Source organism: Dendrobates tinctorius, unplaced genomic scaffold, assembly GCF_039654945.1.
Source record: "Dendrobates tinctorius isolate UK_male_01 unplaced genomic scaffold, ASM3965494v1 ptg000181l, whole genome shotgun sequence".
NCBI classification, from domain to species: domain Eukaryota; kingdom Metazoa; phylum Chordata; class Amphibia; order Anura; family Dendrobatidae; genus Dendrobates; species Dendrobates tinctorius.
In genome coordinates, this window is record NW_027361848.1 from 1,405,575 (window position 1) to 1,423,616 (window position 18,042).

Sequence of the window (18,042 nt, forward strand, 5' to 3'; positions counted from 1 at the left end):
AACCCGAAAAGGTCCCACAAGTTCATCTTTGATGATACCAGCCCATACCTGTACCCCACCTCCACCTTGCTGGCATCTGAGTCAGAGTGCAGCTCTCTGGCCTTTACTGATCCAGCGATCGGGCCCTTCCATCTGGCCCATCAAGAGTCACTCTCATTTCATCAGTCCATAAAACCTTACAAAAATCTGTCTTAACGTTTTATCTTATGTTTCTTGTTCAAAGGTGTTCATTTTCCAGCCTACCTTACCTTGGCTATGTCCCTGAGTATGGCACACCTTGTGCTTTTTGATACTCCAGTAACGTTGCAGCTCTGATATATGGAAAAACTGGTGTCAAATGGCATCTTGGCAGCTTCACGCTTGATTTTCATCAATTCATAGGCAGTTATTTAAGCCTTTTTTTATCAACACGATTCTTGCGACCCTGTTAGCCATTTGCCATGTAACGCTTGATTGTTCAGTGATCACGCTTCAAGATTTCAAGACTGCTGCATCCCTCTGCAAGACATCGCACAATTTTTGACTTTTCAGAGTCCGTCAAATCTCTCTTCTGACCCATTTTACCAAAGGAAAGGAAGTTATCTAATAATTAAGCACACCTTATATAGGGTGTTTATGTCATTAGACCACACCCCTCCTCATTACAGAGATGCAAATCACCTGATTTACATAATTGGCAATTGGCTTTCAAGCCTATACAGCTTGGAGTAAGACAACTTGTATAAAAAGGGTGATGTGATCAAAATACTAATTTGCCTTATAATTGTGCACACAGTGTATAGGCCCATCATACACTGGAGCATCATATGGGGCCCATTATATATGGAGCATTATATAGGCCCATCATACAATGGAGCATCATCCATGGGGCCCATCATATACTGGAACATCATATGGGGTTCATTATTTATGGGGCATCATATAGGGTATGGAGCATTATATGGAGCACATATGAGGCCTATTCTGTATGGAGCATTATATGGGGCCCATCATATACTGTATGGAGCTTTATATGCAACTCATTATACTGTATGGAGCAATATGTGGACCTCATTCTACTCTATGGGGACCATCCTATACTGTATGGCACATTATATGGGGACCATCATATACTGTAGCATTATGTGGAGCTCATTATCTACAGTATGGAACATTATATAGGACCAATTATTTTGTATGGAGCAATTGGCAATTGGCTCATATATGGGGCTCATTATTCTGTATGGCGCACTATATGGTGGCCATAATACTGTATGGAGGAATATACTGTCCGGTTTTTGAGCTATTGTAGAATTTAAAATAGATATCAGTCATGTAATGTAAGAAGTGAAGTATTTGTCATTGCACTATACCAATATTTCTCTGCCGTATCGGAGCATCATGAATTATGGTATGTGTTAAAGGGGCCCACTGACACTCTTTCGCCCAGGGCACATGAAAACCTGGAGCCAGCACTACCCCCCACAACTTTAGCCAAATAACCCCCCGTTTTCAATGTGTAACTATTATTATAAAGTAAATTAAGGTTGACAAGCTTAAGTAATAAGAATTGATGTCGTTGGCATTGAAATGGGCACTGTTGGTGTGTTTCCTGTCCTCCACTCCCTGCCGACTTTGCTTCCCCATTGACTTGCATTGGGTTTCGTGTTTCAGTCAGACCACCGACTTTTCACGATAGTCGGCCGATTTCGTTCAACTTGACTTTTTAGAAAGTTGGGTTCCATAAAACCCGATTCGACCCTAAAAAAGGCAGTCGCTCATCCCTAGTGCCAACAATTTTGTCCGGTCCATTTTTGGGGTTTTGTGTAACATGATATCCAATTTGCCTTATTTTTTCTTTTTTTCTGTTGTTCAAATACACACAAAAGAAGAAAACGTGTATAACAAAACATGTGTAATTGCAATAATTTTCTGGGAGAAATGCTTGACTGTCTGGAACAATTTCAAGGCAGCCAACACTTCCGGCCATGACCTTTTTAGGAAGTGAGTTTCCTACAACATCCAAAGGATAAAAGTGTGAATGTTTACTTGAGAAAAATTGTGAAGGTGCCACATGTTCATTTAAGCCTTCCACAGTTGCTAAATTTTTTACGTCAATTGTAGAGTCAGCGCTGATCTCTGCATGCTGGGTATTCTGACAATGCACTCTGTTGCCAGCTTTTGCTGCTAATGTGAACCAGCGAGAGAGGGCACTCTTTTTGTGCACACTGCACTGTGCACGTCCTCCAGGGACTACCCAGCCCCTGAAACAGGTGTCACTGATGAGGCTTTGTTTCAGGGAGGGGGCAAGGGTTGTGGCAGTGACTCTTAAGCCCCCGTTACACACAGCGAGATCGCTAGCAATATCGCTGAAACGTCACTGGTTTTGTGATGCAGTAGCGATATCGCTATGTCTGATACTTACCTGCGACCGGCTCCCCCGCTGGTTATCGCTGATCGAGTGAGAACGTCCAGGACCATTTCTCGTCGGGCACTTCCTGTGGCGCTGACGAGCGACGCGTGGACGCGGGCGGGAGGACGTCAGGATCGCCGCATCTGACAGGTAAGTAGCGACCCCTGTCTGCTGCTATTTCACTGGTGAGATCTGCCTGTGTGGCAGCTCACTAGTGACCACTTAGCGATGCACCAGCGATCCATATCGTTGTCGAGATTGCTGGTGCATCGCTTAGTGTAACGGTACCCTTACCTCTGTCTCCTGATGACGCTTTGTTTGAGTATCCCAGCATGCATGAGATTTCTGAAATCTCATAGGCTTTGCTGGTAATGGAAAAAGCATCTGACAATTAGCATTAAAAAAACATGAAAAAAACGCAGCAAAAAAGTCCTGTATGAACTTACCCTAAGGAGTCGTGCACACGACCATATTTTAGGTCCAACTGCTATCCTTTAAATAAAACAGATCACACTCGGTCCTATGCTATTAAATGGGGCAGTGAAAATTATTGATTTTTTTCACTGACAGAATCTGTGTGTGAATAAAATTGCAGTATGCAGGATGTATAGAATCCGATTTTTATGGATACATTGTAATTTTGTAACATTTTTAATTAAAAATGATCTTGAAAATGATTAATACATTCTGCTGTAAAACATGAATTGTATACGGACTACACACTGATATCAAGTGTGAGAAAAAAATTTGTACCACTCTTCTGGATGTAACTCAGAATTATTTTTTATACTGTTGTGTGACCTGAGTCTTAGGCCGGGATCACACACAGCGAGATACGGCCAAGTCTCGCAGGTTAAAACCAAGCTCTGGCGTCGGCACTCCGGAGCGGAGCGTGCAGCTGCACAGCAATACATGGAGCTGCACGCTCTGCTCCGGAGTGCCGGTGCCAGAGCTTGGTTTTAACCTGCGAGACTCGGCCGTATCTCGCTGTAGTGTGACTCCGGCCTTATAGTGACATTGCTGTTTACCACTTATCCTTTTGATAAAGGACTTCAGTAATTCAGGTGCGTATTACATTGCTTTGAAGCAGCTGGGGCACAGAATGATATGGTACACAGGGCAGCTGCTGACAAACCTCTTTGTTAGAGAGGGAGCACTACATGGTAGCCAGTGACCAAAGAGAAATAAAGTGTTTATTTAGAAACAGTCATCACAATGTGATGTTCATACAAATACTGTATTATTAACGTACAGTCATGGCAAAAAGTTTTGAGAATGACACAAATATTAATTTTTACAAAGTCTACTGCTTCATTTTTTCTAATGGCAATTTGCATATACTCCAGAATGTTATAAAGAGTGATCAGCTTAACAGCAATTACTTGCAAAGTCAATATTTGCCTAGAAAATGAACTTTATCCCCCAAAACACATTTCAACATCATTGCAGCCCTGCCTTAAAAGGACCAGCTAACATCGTTTCAGTGATTGCTCCATTAACACAGGTGTGGGTGTTGATGAGAACAGGGCTGGAGATCAATCTGTCATGATTAAGTAAGAATGACACCACTGGACACTTTAACAGGAGGCTGGTGCTTGGCATCATTGTTTCTCTTCTGTTAACCATGGTTATCTCTAAAGAAACACGTGCAGTCATCATTGCACTGCATAAAAATAGCCTAACAGGGAAGAGTATCGCAGCTAGAAAGATTGCACCTCAGTCAACAATCTATAGCATCATCATGAACTTCAAGGAGAGAGGTTCCCTTGTTGCCAAAAAGGCTCCAGGGCGCCCAAGAAAGACCAGCAAGCGCCTGGACCGTCTCTTCAAAGTGTTTCAGCTGCGGGATCGGGCTACCAGCAGTGCAGAGCTTGCTCAGGAATGGCAGCAGGCAGGTGTGAGTGCATCTGCACGCACAGTGAGGCGGAGACTCTTGGAGCAAGGACTGGTCTCAAGGAGGGCAGCAAAGAAGCCACTTCTCTCCAGGAAAAACATCATGGACAGACTGATATTCTGCAAGAGGTACAGGGAGTGGACTGCTGAAGACTGGGGTAAAGTCATTTTCACTGATGAATCCCCTTTTCGATTGTTTGGGACATCTGGAAAACGGCTTATTCGGAGAAGACCAGGTGAGCGCTACCACCAGTTTTGTCTCATGCCAACTGTCAAGCATCCTGAAACCATTCATGTGTGGGGTTGCTTCTCAGCCAAGGGAATGGGCTCTCTCTCAGTCTTGCCTAAAAACACAGCCATGAATAAAGAATGGTACCAGAATGTCCTCCAAGAGCAACTTCTCCCAACCGTCCAAGAGCAGTTTGGTGATCAACAATGCCTTTTTCAACATGATGGAGCACCTTGCCATAAAGCAAAGGTGATAACTAAATGGCTCAGGGAACAAAACATAGAGATTTTGGGACCATGGCCTGGAAACTCCCCAGATCTTAATCCCATTGAGAACTTGTGGTCAATCATCAAGAGACGGGTGGACAAACAAAAACCTTCAAATTCAGACAAAATAAAAGCATTGATTTTGCAAGAATGGACTGCTATCAGTCAGGATTTGATCCAGAAGTTGATTGAGAGCATGCCAGGGAGAATTGCTGAGGTCCTGAAGAAGAAGGGTCAACACTGCAAATATTGACTTGCTGCATTAACTCATTCTAACTGTCAATATAACCTTTTGTTACTCATAATATGATTGCAATTATATTTCTGTATGTGATAAAAACATCTGACAAACACACATAAAAACCAGAGGCCAGCAGATCATCTGAAAATATAATATTTGTGTCATTCTCAAAACTTTTGGCCATGACTGTACATGTCAATTAATACATCCTATTTACATGCGTAATAATAATACCAATAGCAATATATGTGTTATATAAAATACAAACTCAGAATATGTTAAAGGGAACCCGTCACCAAGTTTGGCTGATACGAGTTGCGGCCACTGCCTTTCAGGGCTTATATACAGCATTGTATAATGCCTTAGATAAGCCCCCGATCCGACCTGCAAAAGAAGAAAAATAAGTTTTGTTATACTCACACGGGGACGGTCTGGTCCGATGGGTGTCGTAGGTCCGGATCCATCGCCTTTCCATCTTCTTGCGATGCTGCCCTCCTTTTGCTTCATAGCTCCCCGGCATCGCGTACCTGCGCTGGCATACGTATCTGCCCTGTTGAGGGCAGAGCAAATTACTGCAGTGCGCAGGCGCCAGTCCTCTCTGATCTTTCCTGGTGCCTGTGCATGCACTGCAGTACTTTCCTCTGCCCTCAACAGGGCAGATAAGTACGCCTGCACAGGAGCACGATGCCAGGGAGCCATAAAGCAAGCAGGAGGGAGGCATCTCAAGAAGATGGGAAGCACCGGACCAGGACCTGAGACACCCATCGGACCAGACCTTCCCCCGGATGAGTATAATAAAACTTATTTTTCTTCTCTTGCAGGTCGGATCGGGGGTTTACCTACAGCATTTGAGAATGCTGTAGATAAGCCCTGAAAGGCGGTGGCCGTAACTCGTATAAGCCAAACCTGGTGACTGGTTCGCTTTAAGCTTCTTTAATTGTTAATGACACAGTTATTTTAGATCAACATATTCATATTGTTTAATAATGCTACTTACACTTAAGAAGAGAAATACTGTGCTGGCACTGATGGCAAAGGACAAAAAGCCAACCAATGTGCAGACAATCAAATCTGACATAAGGATTTCATTCTGTGGAGCCAAAAAATTGATAATTTAGATTATTTTTTAGTGTTTCTGCGACAAATATTTCTTTTGGGTGTAAAAATAAGAAAGCTTATCATTATTGCAAGTTCCAAATAGAATGAGGATTGCACAGCAGTGTGTGTGGGGGCTGATAGGGGCACAGTTTAAAGGGAACCTAACAGCTGAATAATGTTGTCCAAACCACAATTGCAGCCAGGTATACTTTACAGCGACTTGCAAAAGTATTCAACACCTTAGCATTTTCGTGTTTTGCTACCTCACAACCTGAAATTTCACTTTTTTTTGAGGGTTTACATCAGTTCATATAAAGAACATATCTACAAGCATGGCCGCATTTGGTGTTCATGCTGCCCTCGACACTAAGTGGTAACAATTTGAGAGAAAATGACCAAATTTTTTCTCAGGTGTCATCTTAGTAGCTTCTGCTTTTTTCTCTTCCGTTCTTTTCCACAGAAGTGCTTGCTTCCAAGCTTATAAAAACCCTTTAGAATGTCACATTTTTATTCTAAAGTATCACTTAGTAACTGATCAGTGAGATACAGATGTAAAATGGAAGATTTAGAAATCATTTCATCTTCAACTTGCCTAACTGTTCACAATAACAGTAAGATTCACCAGGGATGCCAAGCTTTTACATGCCCATAATCATTATGAGCCAGAAAGAAAAAGGCAGCGGCTCCACTACAAAATCAATGAGTCTGATATACAGTATACAAAAGATCAAACCAATTCCTGTAGAATGGAAGAGGAAGCAGCCTAGTGATTTAGCCAATACTAGAGAGATGAAAGCGGCATTGAAGGAGCCATAGAAGCTGAGAGGGAATGCAAAATTTGCTGGAATAATTAGCAGGATAAGTTGCGTTTGGAGAGCCCCTGATATGACTAAACAATGGAAACTCCCCACAAGTGACCCCATTTTGGAAACTAGACCCCTCATCAATGAATTTATCTAGATGTGTGGTTAGCACTGTAAGGTTTTGGAGAATTAACCCCTTTCAACCCTCTTATTGTATGCATATATCTAATATATTTATATTGTTGTTGCGGTATTACCCATGTTTTATATGTTGTCTTAATGCTGTTACCTGTGTATGACAGGGATAGTGCACTCTGGGTTTTGGCCACTACATGGGGGCATAGAGGTCACTACTGTAGAGTTACTAATATAAGAGTTCTCTATAGGAGGGGGTTAGTTGGGGAATAGTCAGGCATGTCTTCCTGTATCTAGTCAGTCTGTGACCTGACCCCTGTGTGCTCAGGTGGGCTATATGCCTGAGCTGCCTATCTACCCGTAACGTTTAAGGGTATTACCAGCCATCCACGGGGGGAACTTAGAGAAGAACCAGGTACAGCAGAACCAGCAGTAAAGAGGAAATTAAGGAATTAGAGGAAGATCGAAGTCACCATAAAAGTGTACGGGCAGGTCACTCCAGTATGTGGTGGATAGCCTCGCGGGCTGGATCTCTGTTGTCTGAGGCAAAGTGGAAGGGAGAATGTTCTACCGTGGTGACGTTCCCCCGGGAGGTCACTGAGGGGTCCCGCAGAAATACTTATTGACGCAAGGAACAGTGAAGGGAAAGATGAAGTAATGTGCCATATTTACGGTGATGGAAATGCTGGATACTACATGGATGTGCTATGTCCTGAAGTAAATAAATATATTCAGTTAAGAGTTGCCCTGGACTCTGTCTCTATTCTTTGGGATCCAGGACCAGCTTCAAATCAGCGCAGCAAAGAAGGTGCTGACAGCACCGTGAGTACCGATTGTAACATGCAAGAGAAAAGGTACCGTTTTCCTGTGGAGGGAGGCTAGGGTGTACAATACCCGACAACCTCGGCCACGACTACTGCCCTGACCGACCTTTACAGCACCTTGAACCCCCAGATGCTTCTCAGAAGTTTATATTGTTATGCCGTGAAAAAAAAATAAATTAATTTTTCCCACAAAAATGTTTTTTCGAGTAACAGGAGAAATTGTACTATACAATTTGTTATGCAATTTCCCCTGAGTGCAACAATACCCTATATGTGGGGGGAAACTACTGCTTGGGCACAAGGCACAGCTCAGACTTTGATCGAATTGTGTGCCGCTTGACATGTCGTGTTTAGAGAGCCCCTGGTGTGAGCACCTTGATCCCTCAGATGCTTCACAGAATTTTACAATGTTGCTCTCTGAAAATGAAACAAAATTCCACAAAACTGTGGTTTTGACCACAATTTGTTTCATTTTCAAGAGGATAGAAGGAATATGGACCTCAAAATGCGTTGCTTAATTTTTCCTGAGTACAATGATACCCCATATATTGTCTAAAACTACTTTTGAGGCACAGTGCAAAGTTCAGAAGGGAAGAAGTGCCATAATGGAGTTCAGATTTTGCTGGAACGGTTTAAAGATGCCCTGTCACATTGTTTTTTCTTTGTTGTATCTATGTTGGCACAAATACCTTCATTAATGTGAATTGATGTGTATTCATTGTCCTTTGTGACCATAGAACACAGGTTACGGTTTGCCATAACATAATGGTGGCGTTTTTAATGTTTGTTAGTACCCTGGATAACAATGGCGGCGGCGCTGAGCGCATGCACGGTGTGCGCGCCTGCTGCCTGGCGGAAGGCATCCTCTTGGCGTCGGCACAGCAGTTGGGTCCCCATGGTTACCATGCGGACTCTGACGTATGTCGACTTCTGGGATGGCAGGAAGTGACGCGGCGGGACTGCCGTGCACACTGCGCATGCGCCGGCTGCAAATGGCCGCGCGCACATAATTTTCAAATTGCATTGATGTAGTGACCCTTATAAAAGATCCCTCAGCCATGTCACTTGCCATACAGCCCCCCGAGGAAGCCCTTGTGTGCGAAACGCGTAGGGGTATTGGCGGGACTCCCGACCACCACTATGGGTAAGAGAACCATCTTCGTTCTATGTGGACTAGTGGTTTGTTGATGTGAGCTCAGAATTTAATACCTTAGGGTTGATTGGTGGGCCACTGTGCCTGGCAATGAGTTTATAATGATCCTATATACCTATGGCACTATAATGTGTTACATCTGGATTGGTAGTTCAAACACGAGTGCCTGATTAGGAATTGGAATTTCTCTTCCCTTTAACCCTATATAGAAGAGCCACCGTTAGACTGTTTATCTAGCCATGATACCATATATCGATGTTGGGTGTTTGGTCATATTGTTCTCCATATCTTATGTCTCATATTTTGTCTTTACTGATTTTTTAGAGGATAAAATGGAATTTTTCGAATAAAACATTTATATCATTTTGCACAAGATTAAGCTCTGTGTGTACTTTATTGATGATTGGTTTAATTTGGGCATTTTTGTACTCATTTGGTTCTCTGTTAGTGTGCCCTGTCACATTGGCAGAGACTCAGATGCCAGAACAGGAAAAAAAAAAATATGTGAAGTCATTTTACAAATTATACTGCCAAACTAATTCATCTAGGGGTGCAGTGATTTTATTGACACCACCTGTGCTTTACAGATTTTTATACTATTGGGCGGTGAAGAAAGAAAAATTACATTTTTACCACTAAAATGTTGTTTTAGCCCCAAGTTTTAATTTTTATAAGGGTTAACAGGAAAAAATGGACTTGTACATTGGGAAAGCTCAGTAGGGAATTAGTGCTCTATTATGAGTAGATTTTACTGCTATCTTTTGTGGGTGCCATGACCCACTGGGAGAGCCCTCAAGGTCCCAGAACTGCAGAACCCCCATAAGCGACCCCATTTTACAAACCACACCTCTCAATTAATTCATCTAGGGGTGCAGTGATCATGTTGACATCACAGGTGGGCCACAGAATTTTATACCATTGAGCAGTGAAGAAAAAAGTAACTACATTTTTACCACAAAAATTTTGTTTTATCCTCAGATTTTTCATTTTCACACAAGAAGTGGGTGAAAGTGGCACCATAATTTGTACTACAGTTTCTACTGAAAGTGGCAAACTCCTCATATGTGACCCCATTTTACAAACTACACCTCTCAATGAATTCATCTAGGGGTGTAGTGATCATATTTACAACACAGGTGGATCACAGAATTTTATACCATTGAATTGTGAAGAAAATATAATTACATTTTTACCACAAAAAAAATATTTTAGCCCCAGATTTTTCATTTTAACAAGGAGAAATGGGTAAAAATGACACTAAAATTTGTCCCACAATTTTTGCTGAATGTAGAAATATCCCATATGTGACTGTACAGTACTGCTTCGCTACACAGAGAGACTCGGAAGGGACATAGTGTTATTTGTTTCCTGGCGCGCAGATTTTCCTAGAATAGTTTGCAGACTCCATATACTGTACAGAGTCCCTAAGTGCTAGAAGAGCAAATCCCACCTCAAGTGACCCCATTTTGAAAATTATACCCCTTTGGGAATTTATCTACAGGTGTAGTGACATTTTGACTCCATGGGTATTTTCCAGAAACAACCAGCAGTGGATGTTGCTGAGTGAAAATTGCAAACTGCCGTTGTAATGACCAGTACACTGTAGTGACCAGTCCGTTGAGGTGTTTTCAGCGCTGCAGAAATGCCAAGCAGGTGGATGCTAAATGTGGTTTAGGCACAGAAGGGAGGGGTGCATTTAGATTAGAGAGTGCATAATTTACATACATAGTCAGCAAGGTCAAAAAAAGACATTTATCCATCCAGTTCAGCCTATATTTCATCATAATAAATCCCCAGATCTACGTCCTTTTAAAGAACCTAATAACTGTAAGATACAATATTGTTACACTCCAGGAAGACATCCAGGCCTCTCTTGAACCCCTCGACTGAGTTCGCCATCACCACCTCCTCAGGCAAGGAATTCCAGATTCTCACTGTCCTAACAGTAAGGAATCCTCTTCTATGTTGGTGGAAAAACCTTCTCTCCTCCAGATGCAGAGAATGCCCCCTTGTGACCGTCAAATTCCTTGGTATAAACAGATCCTTGGAGAGAAATTTGTATTGTCCCCTTATATACTTATACATGGTTATTAGATCGCCCATCAGTCATCTTTTTTCTAGACTAAATAATCCTAATTTTGCTAATCTCTCTGGGTATTGTAGTTCCCCATCCCCTTAATTTTGTTGTACTCGCTCTAGTTCCATTATATCCTTCCTGAGCACTGGTGCCCAAAACTGTATACAGTTCTACATGTGTGGTCTAACCAGGGATTTTGCTGGATTTCTTTTGGGGTGTGAGGAGCCATTATACTTTTGCAGAGCCTTTGTGCTACCAGTAACATGGAAGCCCCTTATATTTCCATTGACAGATGATGGATCTGAGTGGGGAATTGATATTTTTGTGGATTAAGTTGAAGCTTTTATTGGGAACATTTTACATTTTATGATTCAGAAGAAACCCCCGAGGGATCCATTCACTGTAATGAGGCAGCAGAGTTACTTTGGACTCAGTCTGGCCTTTGTTTAGCTTTTTCCTTCCTTTAGAAGTGCACAAAACTGTGGTAGACACTGCCAGATCATAGGTCAGACAGCATCCACAGGGCCTCCATCTGTCTTATTATAGGGAATCTTCCGCCATGGATTCCGTCTGAATCACATATTTCAGAGTATTACACAGATTCCCAGGTGTAAGCGCTCAGCATAGAGTGCAGGATAAATGTGCCCTGAACCTTACTGCGATCTTTGAGAGACAGAATGAAAAAAATCAACAGCATGTGAAGAATTGGTTTTATTTATTTTTTTATATCGTTTCTTTTGAAGTATAAGTGATTAGATTACTTTATTCTTCGGTCAGTGCAATTACAGTGATGCCAGATTTGTATTGTTTTGTTTGCCTGGCGGCTGTCACACACTAAAAAAGGTTCTTTTTATTGCAAAAGCTAGTTTTCACATTGCCATATTTTAAAAGCTATAATTTTTCCATATTTCATCCGACAGATTCATGTGATGGCTTGCTTTTTGTGGGATGAGTTGACAAATATATTAGTTTTGTGTTTCATCAGATAAAATTTGTGATTGCTTTCAATTCAGAATTTTGGGAGACCGTGATCAAAAACCAACAATTCGGGAAATGTTATTCACATTCGTCTTTTTGATCATGTTTTCTTCCACTTTTTATTCAGTAATATGATGAAAAAGCATGTTTTTCCCCCATTTTTTTAATTTTTTTTTTTCAAGTAATCACTGAAGCGGTTAACTAGTGGGACAGCTTTGTGGGGTGGGTTGTCAGGGCCACGGCAATAACAAACATATGTTTTTTTTTGTTTATTTTATTTTTTTTTTATATACAATACAATATATTTAAATTTTTTTTTACTATGTTCTGATTTAAAAAAAAGTTTGCTTTTTTTTTACATTTTTTTACTTTTTTACTTTGTTGCACTATGGGACTTCTTTCATGTGTCTGTTCGCTTGGATTATGACTGTCACTGCTGAACTGACAAGCCTCTGAGACCATGCTCTGCATAGCCTGGTGACCTGGATGTCATCGGGTCTCTGATTCAAGAGCAGAGGGGATTTCTTCCCTCTGCCTGCTTGCTAAATGCTGCTATTTAGGAGGTTAAAATGCGGGAGCAGTGTGGGCACTGCTCCTGGCACTAAGAGCTGGATGTCAGCTATCAGAATCGTCAGACACCCAGCGGCGATCGTGCACACAGGCTTCATGCATGCAAAATCGCCTGGACATATTCAGGACATCTAAAGTCGGTAAGTACCCTCCGACCATGACGTAGCTGAGTACATCCAAAGTTGTCAAGGGGTTAAGGCTATGTTCACACGTGTCTTTTTTGCTGCATTATTTTCTGCTGCATTATTTTCTGCAGCAAAACCTGCTCTCTTGGCAAGTGAAGCTGCAGACAAAAAGCAGTTTTTTCTTTATTTTCTTGCTGCATTTTTATGCGTTCTTTGCTGTTTTTGTCATGCTACATTTGTCTCGTGTGCATGCTGATAAAGTTTAGTGACAAAAAAAAAATCATGTACAACTTCATAAGGTTTGGGCACAAACAATGCAGCTAAACTTGATTCCTGTGTTTTTTCAGCGTTTTTTTCACCACCAGTATTTTCAATGAGTGAAAAATGCTGAAAAAACACCGAAAGAAGTGACATGGTCTCTTCTGCAAAAAACAATCAAAGCACAAAATACTGAGGACAAAAAACCAAGCTGTGTGCATGAGATTTCTGAGATCTTATACACACACACACACGTGTCAAAATTGTTGGTACCCCTCGTTTAATGATGGAAAAACCCACAATGATCACAGAACTAACTTGAATCTGACAAAAGTAATAATAAATAAAAAATCTATGATGAACAAATAAAATTCAGACTTTGTTTTTCAACTATGCTTCCACAGAATTTTTAAAGAAAATAAAACTCAAGAAATAGGCCTGGACAGAAATGATGGTGCCCTTAACTTAATATTTTGTTGCACAACCTTTTGAGGCAATCAAATGATTCCTGTAACTGTCAATGAGTCTTCTGTACCTCTCGACAGGTATTTTGGCCCACTCAAGAGCAAACTGCTCCAGTTGTCTCCTGTTTGAAGGTTATGTGGCGCCTCTTAGGGTCCGGTCGCCACAGAAGTAGTGCTCCTCATCCAGAGGTGTGGTATCCCACCCTCAGGTAAGGAGGGATCACCACCCAGGACTCCTAACACTTGCATCCAACACACACTAGTTTAGTCAGGGCAGCTGAGTGTACCCTTCGGGAGGATGGCCTCATCCCAGACTGGCTAGGAAAGGGTGTTGGGGAGTTAGTGGGGAAGATAAGTAGAAGGGGAGGAGCTTAGGAAGTGGAGTGATTTAGAACAGCCAATCAGAAGAGTGAGTGGGAGGAGCTAGTCCTGAGGTAAATAGATCTTTCCAGAGAGTTGGTAGTCACTGGAAGGACAGCAGATAAGCAGGACGGATGTGGAGAGAATAAAGTCAGAGAGATACCTTTTAGAAGGAAAAAAGCTCCTAAGCGAGAAAGAAGGGGTCCTAGGGGCACGAGTAGTGCGAAAGGCAACCGTGGGGCCCATATCCTGGAAAGGAAGGACTAGGCCAGAGTGAGGGAGCCGGCCCCTAAGCCTAGCAGAGTATACCGAACAAGACTCAACTAGTAAGCCGGAGGCTGTAGTGCGACAGCCAAATCCACGAGCATTCCTCAAAAAGGCAGCTGTGGAAGTAAAGGACCCCGGGGTCTGACCCACGTCGCCCGGCAAGGTCCGAAGCTGCTGGATTGGGGACACTGCTTATGAAGGCACAGGACAGGAGAGTAAGGAGATCAGCGCAGAGAGAGAGAGAGAGAGAGAGTCGATGTGGCCTAGTGAGGTGAACACAAAGAGGAGTCTTGAAAAGGTGTTCCTGATCTATCTGGGGGTTTGCCGGATCCCTCCCTTGGGGGATACAATACCAAGTGGGCTACCGCATGCAGGAACTGTGAGTAAAGACCTTGAAACTGCACCTGTGTCCTTGGTGTCATTTACAACTCGCCTGCCATACACTGCATTCACCATCACCGTCACCGGCTCACAAGCACCATCTTAACTGCCCTGGGACACAGCTTTGCCCGTGGAGAGCTACACTACCTTTGCTGCTGCCGCACCACCGTTCCAGATGATCTGCATAGCAGCGTCGCCTACCCTAGCAGAGTACCACGGGTGGCGTCACGATTCCCCTTTTCCCAATTAATTATCCCACCATCTTCCCCCTCATTTGAACTTCCATCTTCTTTATTCGACACCCAGGGCCACGGACCAGGTCACCATCACCACCGTGACACTTCCACCCTGAAAAGAGCCTGAAAGGCCCAGTTCCGAGTTGACCCGGACCTGCGGGGTGCTCCGTTTTGGCATCACAAACAGGATCATCGAGCTCAGCAAAGCTGGGCACTTGGAGCTCAGCAAAGCTGGGTACCTAGAGCTTGGCAAAGCTGGGTACTGTGTGCCAGAGATTGCAACATAGTGAGTGCCAGAAGCTTTCATGTATAGTGTGCCAGAAGTTTAGTTATTCAGTGTAAATAGAGATTTATTGCATTAATAGAGCATTATTTGTGTTAAATGATAAGAATTTCATGTGCTAATAAGTGATCGCCATAACTGCGCCATTGTTTACTGTATCACCATTACCAAGCACTGGTTAGATTGCTGCATCACAGACAGCGTGCACTAGCTGAGAGAGAAACTGCCATAACAGAGTGACAAGGCGTGTGTGCGCTGTGAGGGAAGAGCATTCGTAGAGGCCAGAGAGAGTGAGCAGAAAAAGATGCCCGCCCACTGCCTGCATGATCCAGGGGTGAAGAGGTGTCCGTCAGCAGGGACGGCCCACCCCTGGCCATGCAGTGACGAGCATGGGGGAGAGAGGAAGTCACGCCCCCGGGAAGTGATAAAACGAAGCAGGAGAAAGAACAGAGAAAAAGTAGCGGTAATAGTGGTGGCACGTGAGACAATGGCAGCGGCGTGCTACTTGGAGGGAGGCGAAGGCCCAGCTGAGGGTGAGCTGAGTCAACAGCTCCAAGGCTTGACTCTGACCGTGGTGGAGGACAGGGAGTCGGAGCCGGTCCAACCATCAGGTCTGGAAGCTAAAACTGACCCAGATAATGGGTCTACCGACACCCTGCTGGGTCCCCTGCTTGTCCCCGCAGCCCACACGCCTGGATGGGCTCACTATAGCATAGCATGGGGCAGGGCAGCGGAATTGGAAAAGCCACAATGCATGATGCAGCCTGAAAATATATCCCCAGCAGTACAGGCGCAGCAGGTGGCCTTCAAGTGGAAAAACCCGGGGGACAATTAGAGAAAGATAAGCAGCGTGCAGCCCGACGACAAGACATGCAGGAACAGGACAAAAGGGCCAAACAGCAGATCCACAAGGGCAGAGGTGTGAGCCGGAGGTCCGTACACCAAGACAAGGTAATTGAATTTAACTTAAAACTGGGCTGGGGCTTCATACATGAGCCAGGAATGGTGAACGATATATTCATAACCCAGCGGGATGTAGAGGCACGTCTTTCCAAGGGACACCCAGACAGGGATTTTTATCCTGGGGATGAGGTCAGCTACACCCGCCACTTGGGAAGACGGTGCTGGTATGCCCTAAACATTAGGAAAAACAGATCTGCTGCCCCTGCAGGCAAAGAACCCAGACTAGGGTCAACTGTACCAAGGGTTAAAAATGGCACCAGGTCCCAGGCGATCCAAACTCCAATTGCAGGACACAACCTAATGGTGCATGATTTCATCGAACATAAAATCTTTGTGTCACCCAGAGTGACCTGTGTCTATGAACCCACCCAGCCAGGGAGCAGCAAATGTGGAGGCTACCCTTAAAGAAAGAAGTCAGAGTAAAAGTGTAGAGTGTTAAACAAATGTATAAAGTTACCTGGTTAGGTTTGTTTTATGGTCCTGGTTAGGTCTGTTTTATGGTTCTTAGAAAGACTGAGGTTATGAACGGTGAATAACCCAAAACTTTTAATGTAAAAAGTTAGCACTTCTTAAGGTGCTCCATCTTGGTTTTACATCAGGTTTTTAGAAAAGTGCCTTCCACAAAGGGAAGAAGAGTTATTTGGTTAACTTGTTAATCTGTTTATCCTGTTCGTGACGCCAGTTGGAGCACCCCGCAGGGCCTTAGGTTGCTCAGTACCGGGCCGGTCAGGCTCTTAGAAGAGGATGTCATGGTGGCAGTGACCCGGCCCATGGCCCTGGGTGGCGTCACAATTATACATCACACAACTTTCCTCTATTTAATTACTGGACGCCCAGGGCCACGGACCAGGTCACTGCCACCGTGACATCCCCTTCTAAGAGCCTGACCAGCCCGGACCGAGTAACCTAAGGCCCTGCGGGGTGCTCCAGTTGCCTTTTCCATACGGCATGTTTCAGTTCTTTCCAAAGATGCTCAATAGGATTTAGGTCAGGGCTCATAGAAGGCCACTTCAGAATAGTCCAATGTTTTCCTCTTAGCCGTTCTTGGGTGTTTTTAGCTCTGTATTTTGGGTCATTATCCTGTTGCAAGACCCATGACCTGAGACTGAGACCAAGCTTTCTGACACTGGGCAGCACATTTCTCTCTAGAATCCCTTGATAGTCTTGAGATTTCATTGCACCCTGCACAGATTCTACAGTAGACACCCTGTGCCAGATGCAGCAAAGCAGCCCCAGAACATAACAGATCCTCCTCCTTGTTTCACAGTAGGGACAGTGTTCTTTTCTTGATATGCTTCATGTTTCCATCTGTGAACATAGAGCTGATGTGCATTGCTAAAAGGTTCCATTTTAGTCTCATCTGTCCAAAGGACATTCTCACAGCAGCTTTGTGGCTTGTCAACATGTAGTTTGGCAAATTCCAGTCTGGCTTTTTTATGATTTTTTTTCAACAATGGTGTCCTCCTTGGTCATCTCCCATGAAGTCCACTTTAGCTCACACAACGATGGATGGTGCGATCTGACACTGATGTTCCTTGAGCTTGAAGTTCACCTTCAATCTGTTTATCAGTTTCTATGGGCTCTTTTGTTACCATTCTTATTATCCGTCCCTTTGATTTGTCATCAATTTTCCTCCTGCAGCCACGTCCAGCAGGGCTGTGGAGTCGGAGTCGGAGTCGGAGTCGGTGCTCATTTTGGTGGAGTCGGAGTCGGAGTTGGAGTCGGTATAAAATGGACCGACTCCGACTCCTAAAATATATAATAAATTGGGTACAGTAATTCAATGCAGGATGTGCTGAATATTTTTTCATAGGAGTTTGGGAAAGTTATGAAATGTCCTATAAATGGCTGTTATATTCCTGATCTAAGGCTACATTCACACACAGCGTGTTTTTTGAGGATACGTTTTTCAGCTGCAAAAGCTGATCATCTTTTTAAAAAACTGCATCACCTGAAAGGTTTTTGAGCTCATAGATAATGTTTTCAATAGCAAAAGCAGATTAGAAATCTGCTCTATCTATCCATTTATCCATATCTGTCTATCCA

The 18,042-nt window shown here is 43.5% G+C and overlaps 1 protein-coding gene across 1 annotated transcript in view; it reads right to left on the bottom strand.

The window, feature by feature from the left end:
- The window catches only part of LOC141054931 (pecanex-like protein 2), a 2,173,030-nt gene that overhangs the window by 1,099,381 nt on the left and 1,055,607 nt on the right, over positions 1-18,042 (bottom strand). The window contains exon 17 of the mRNA XM_073551818.1: positions 6,019-6,111. Coding sequence (XP_073407919.1) covers positions 6,019-6,111 — 93 coding nt within the window. The remainder of the gene's footprint in view (positions 1-6,018; positions 6,112-18,042) is intronic.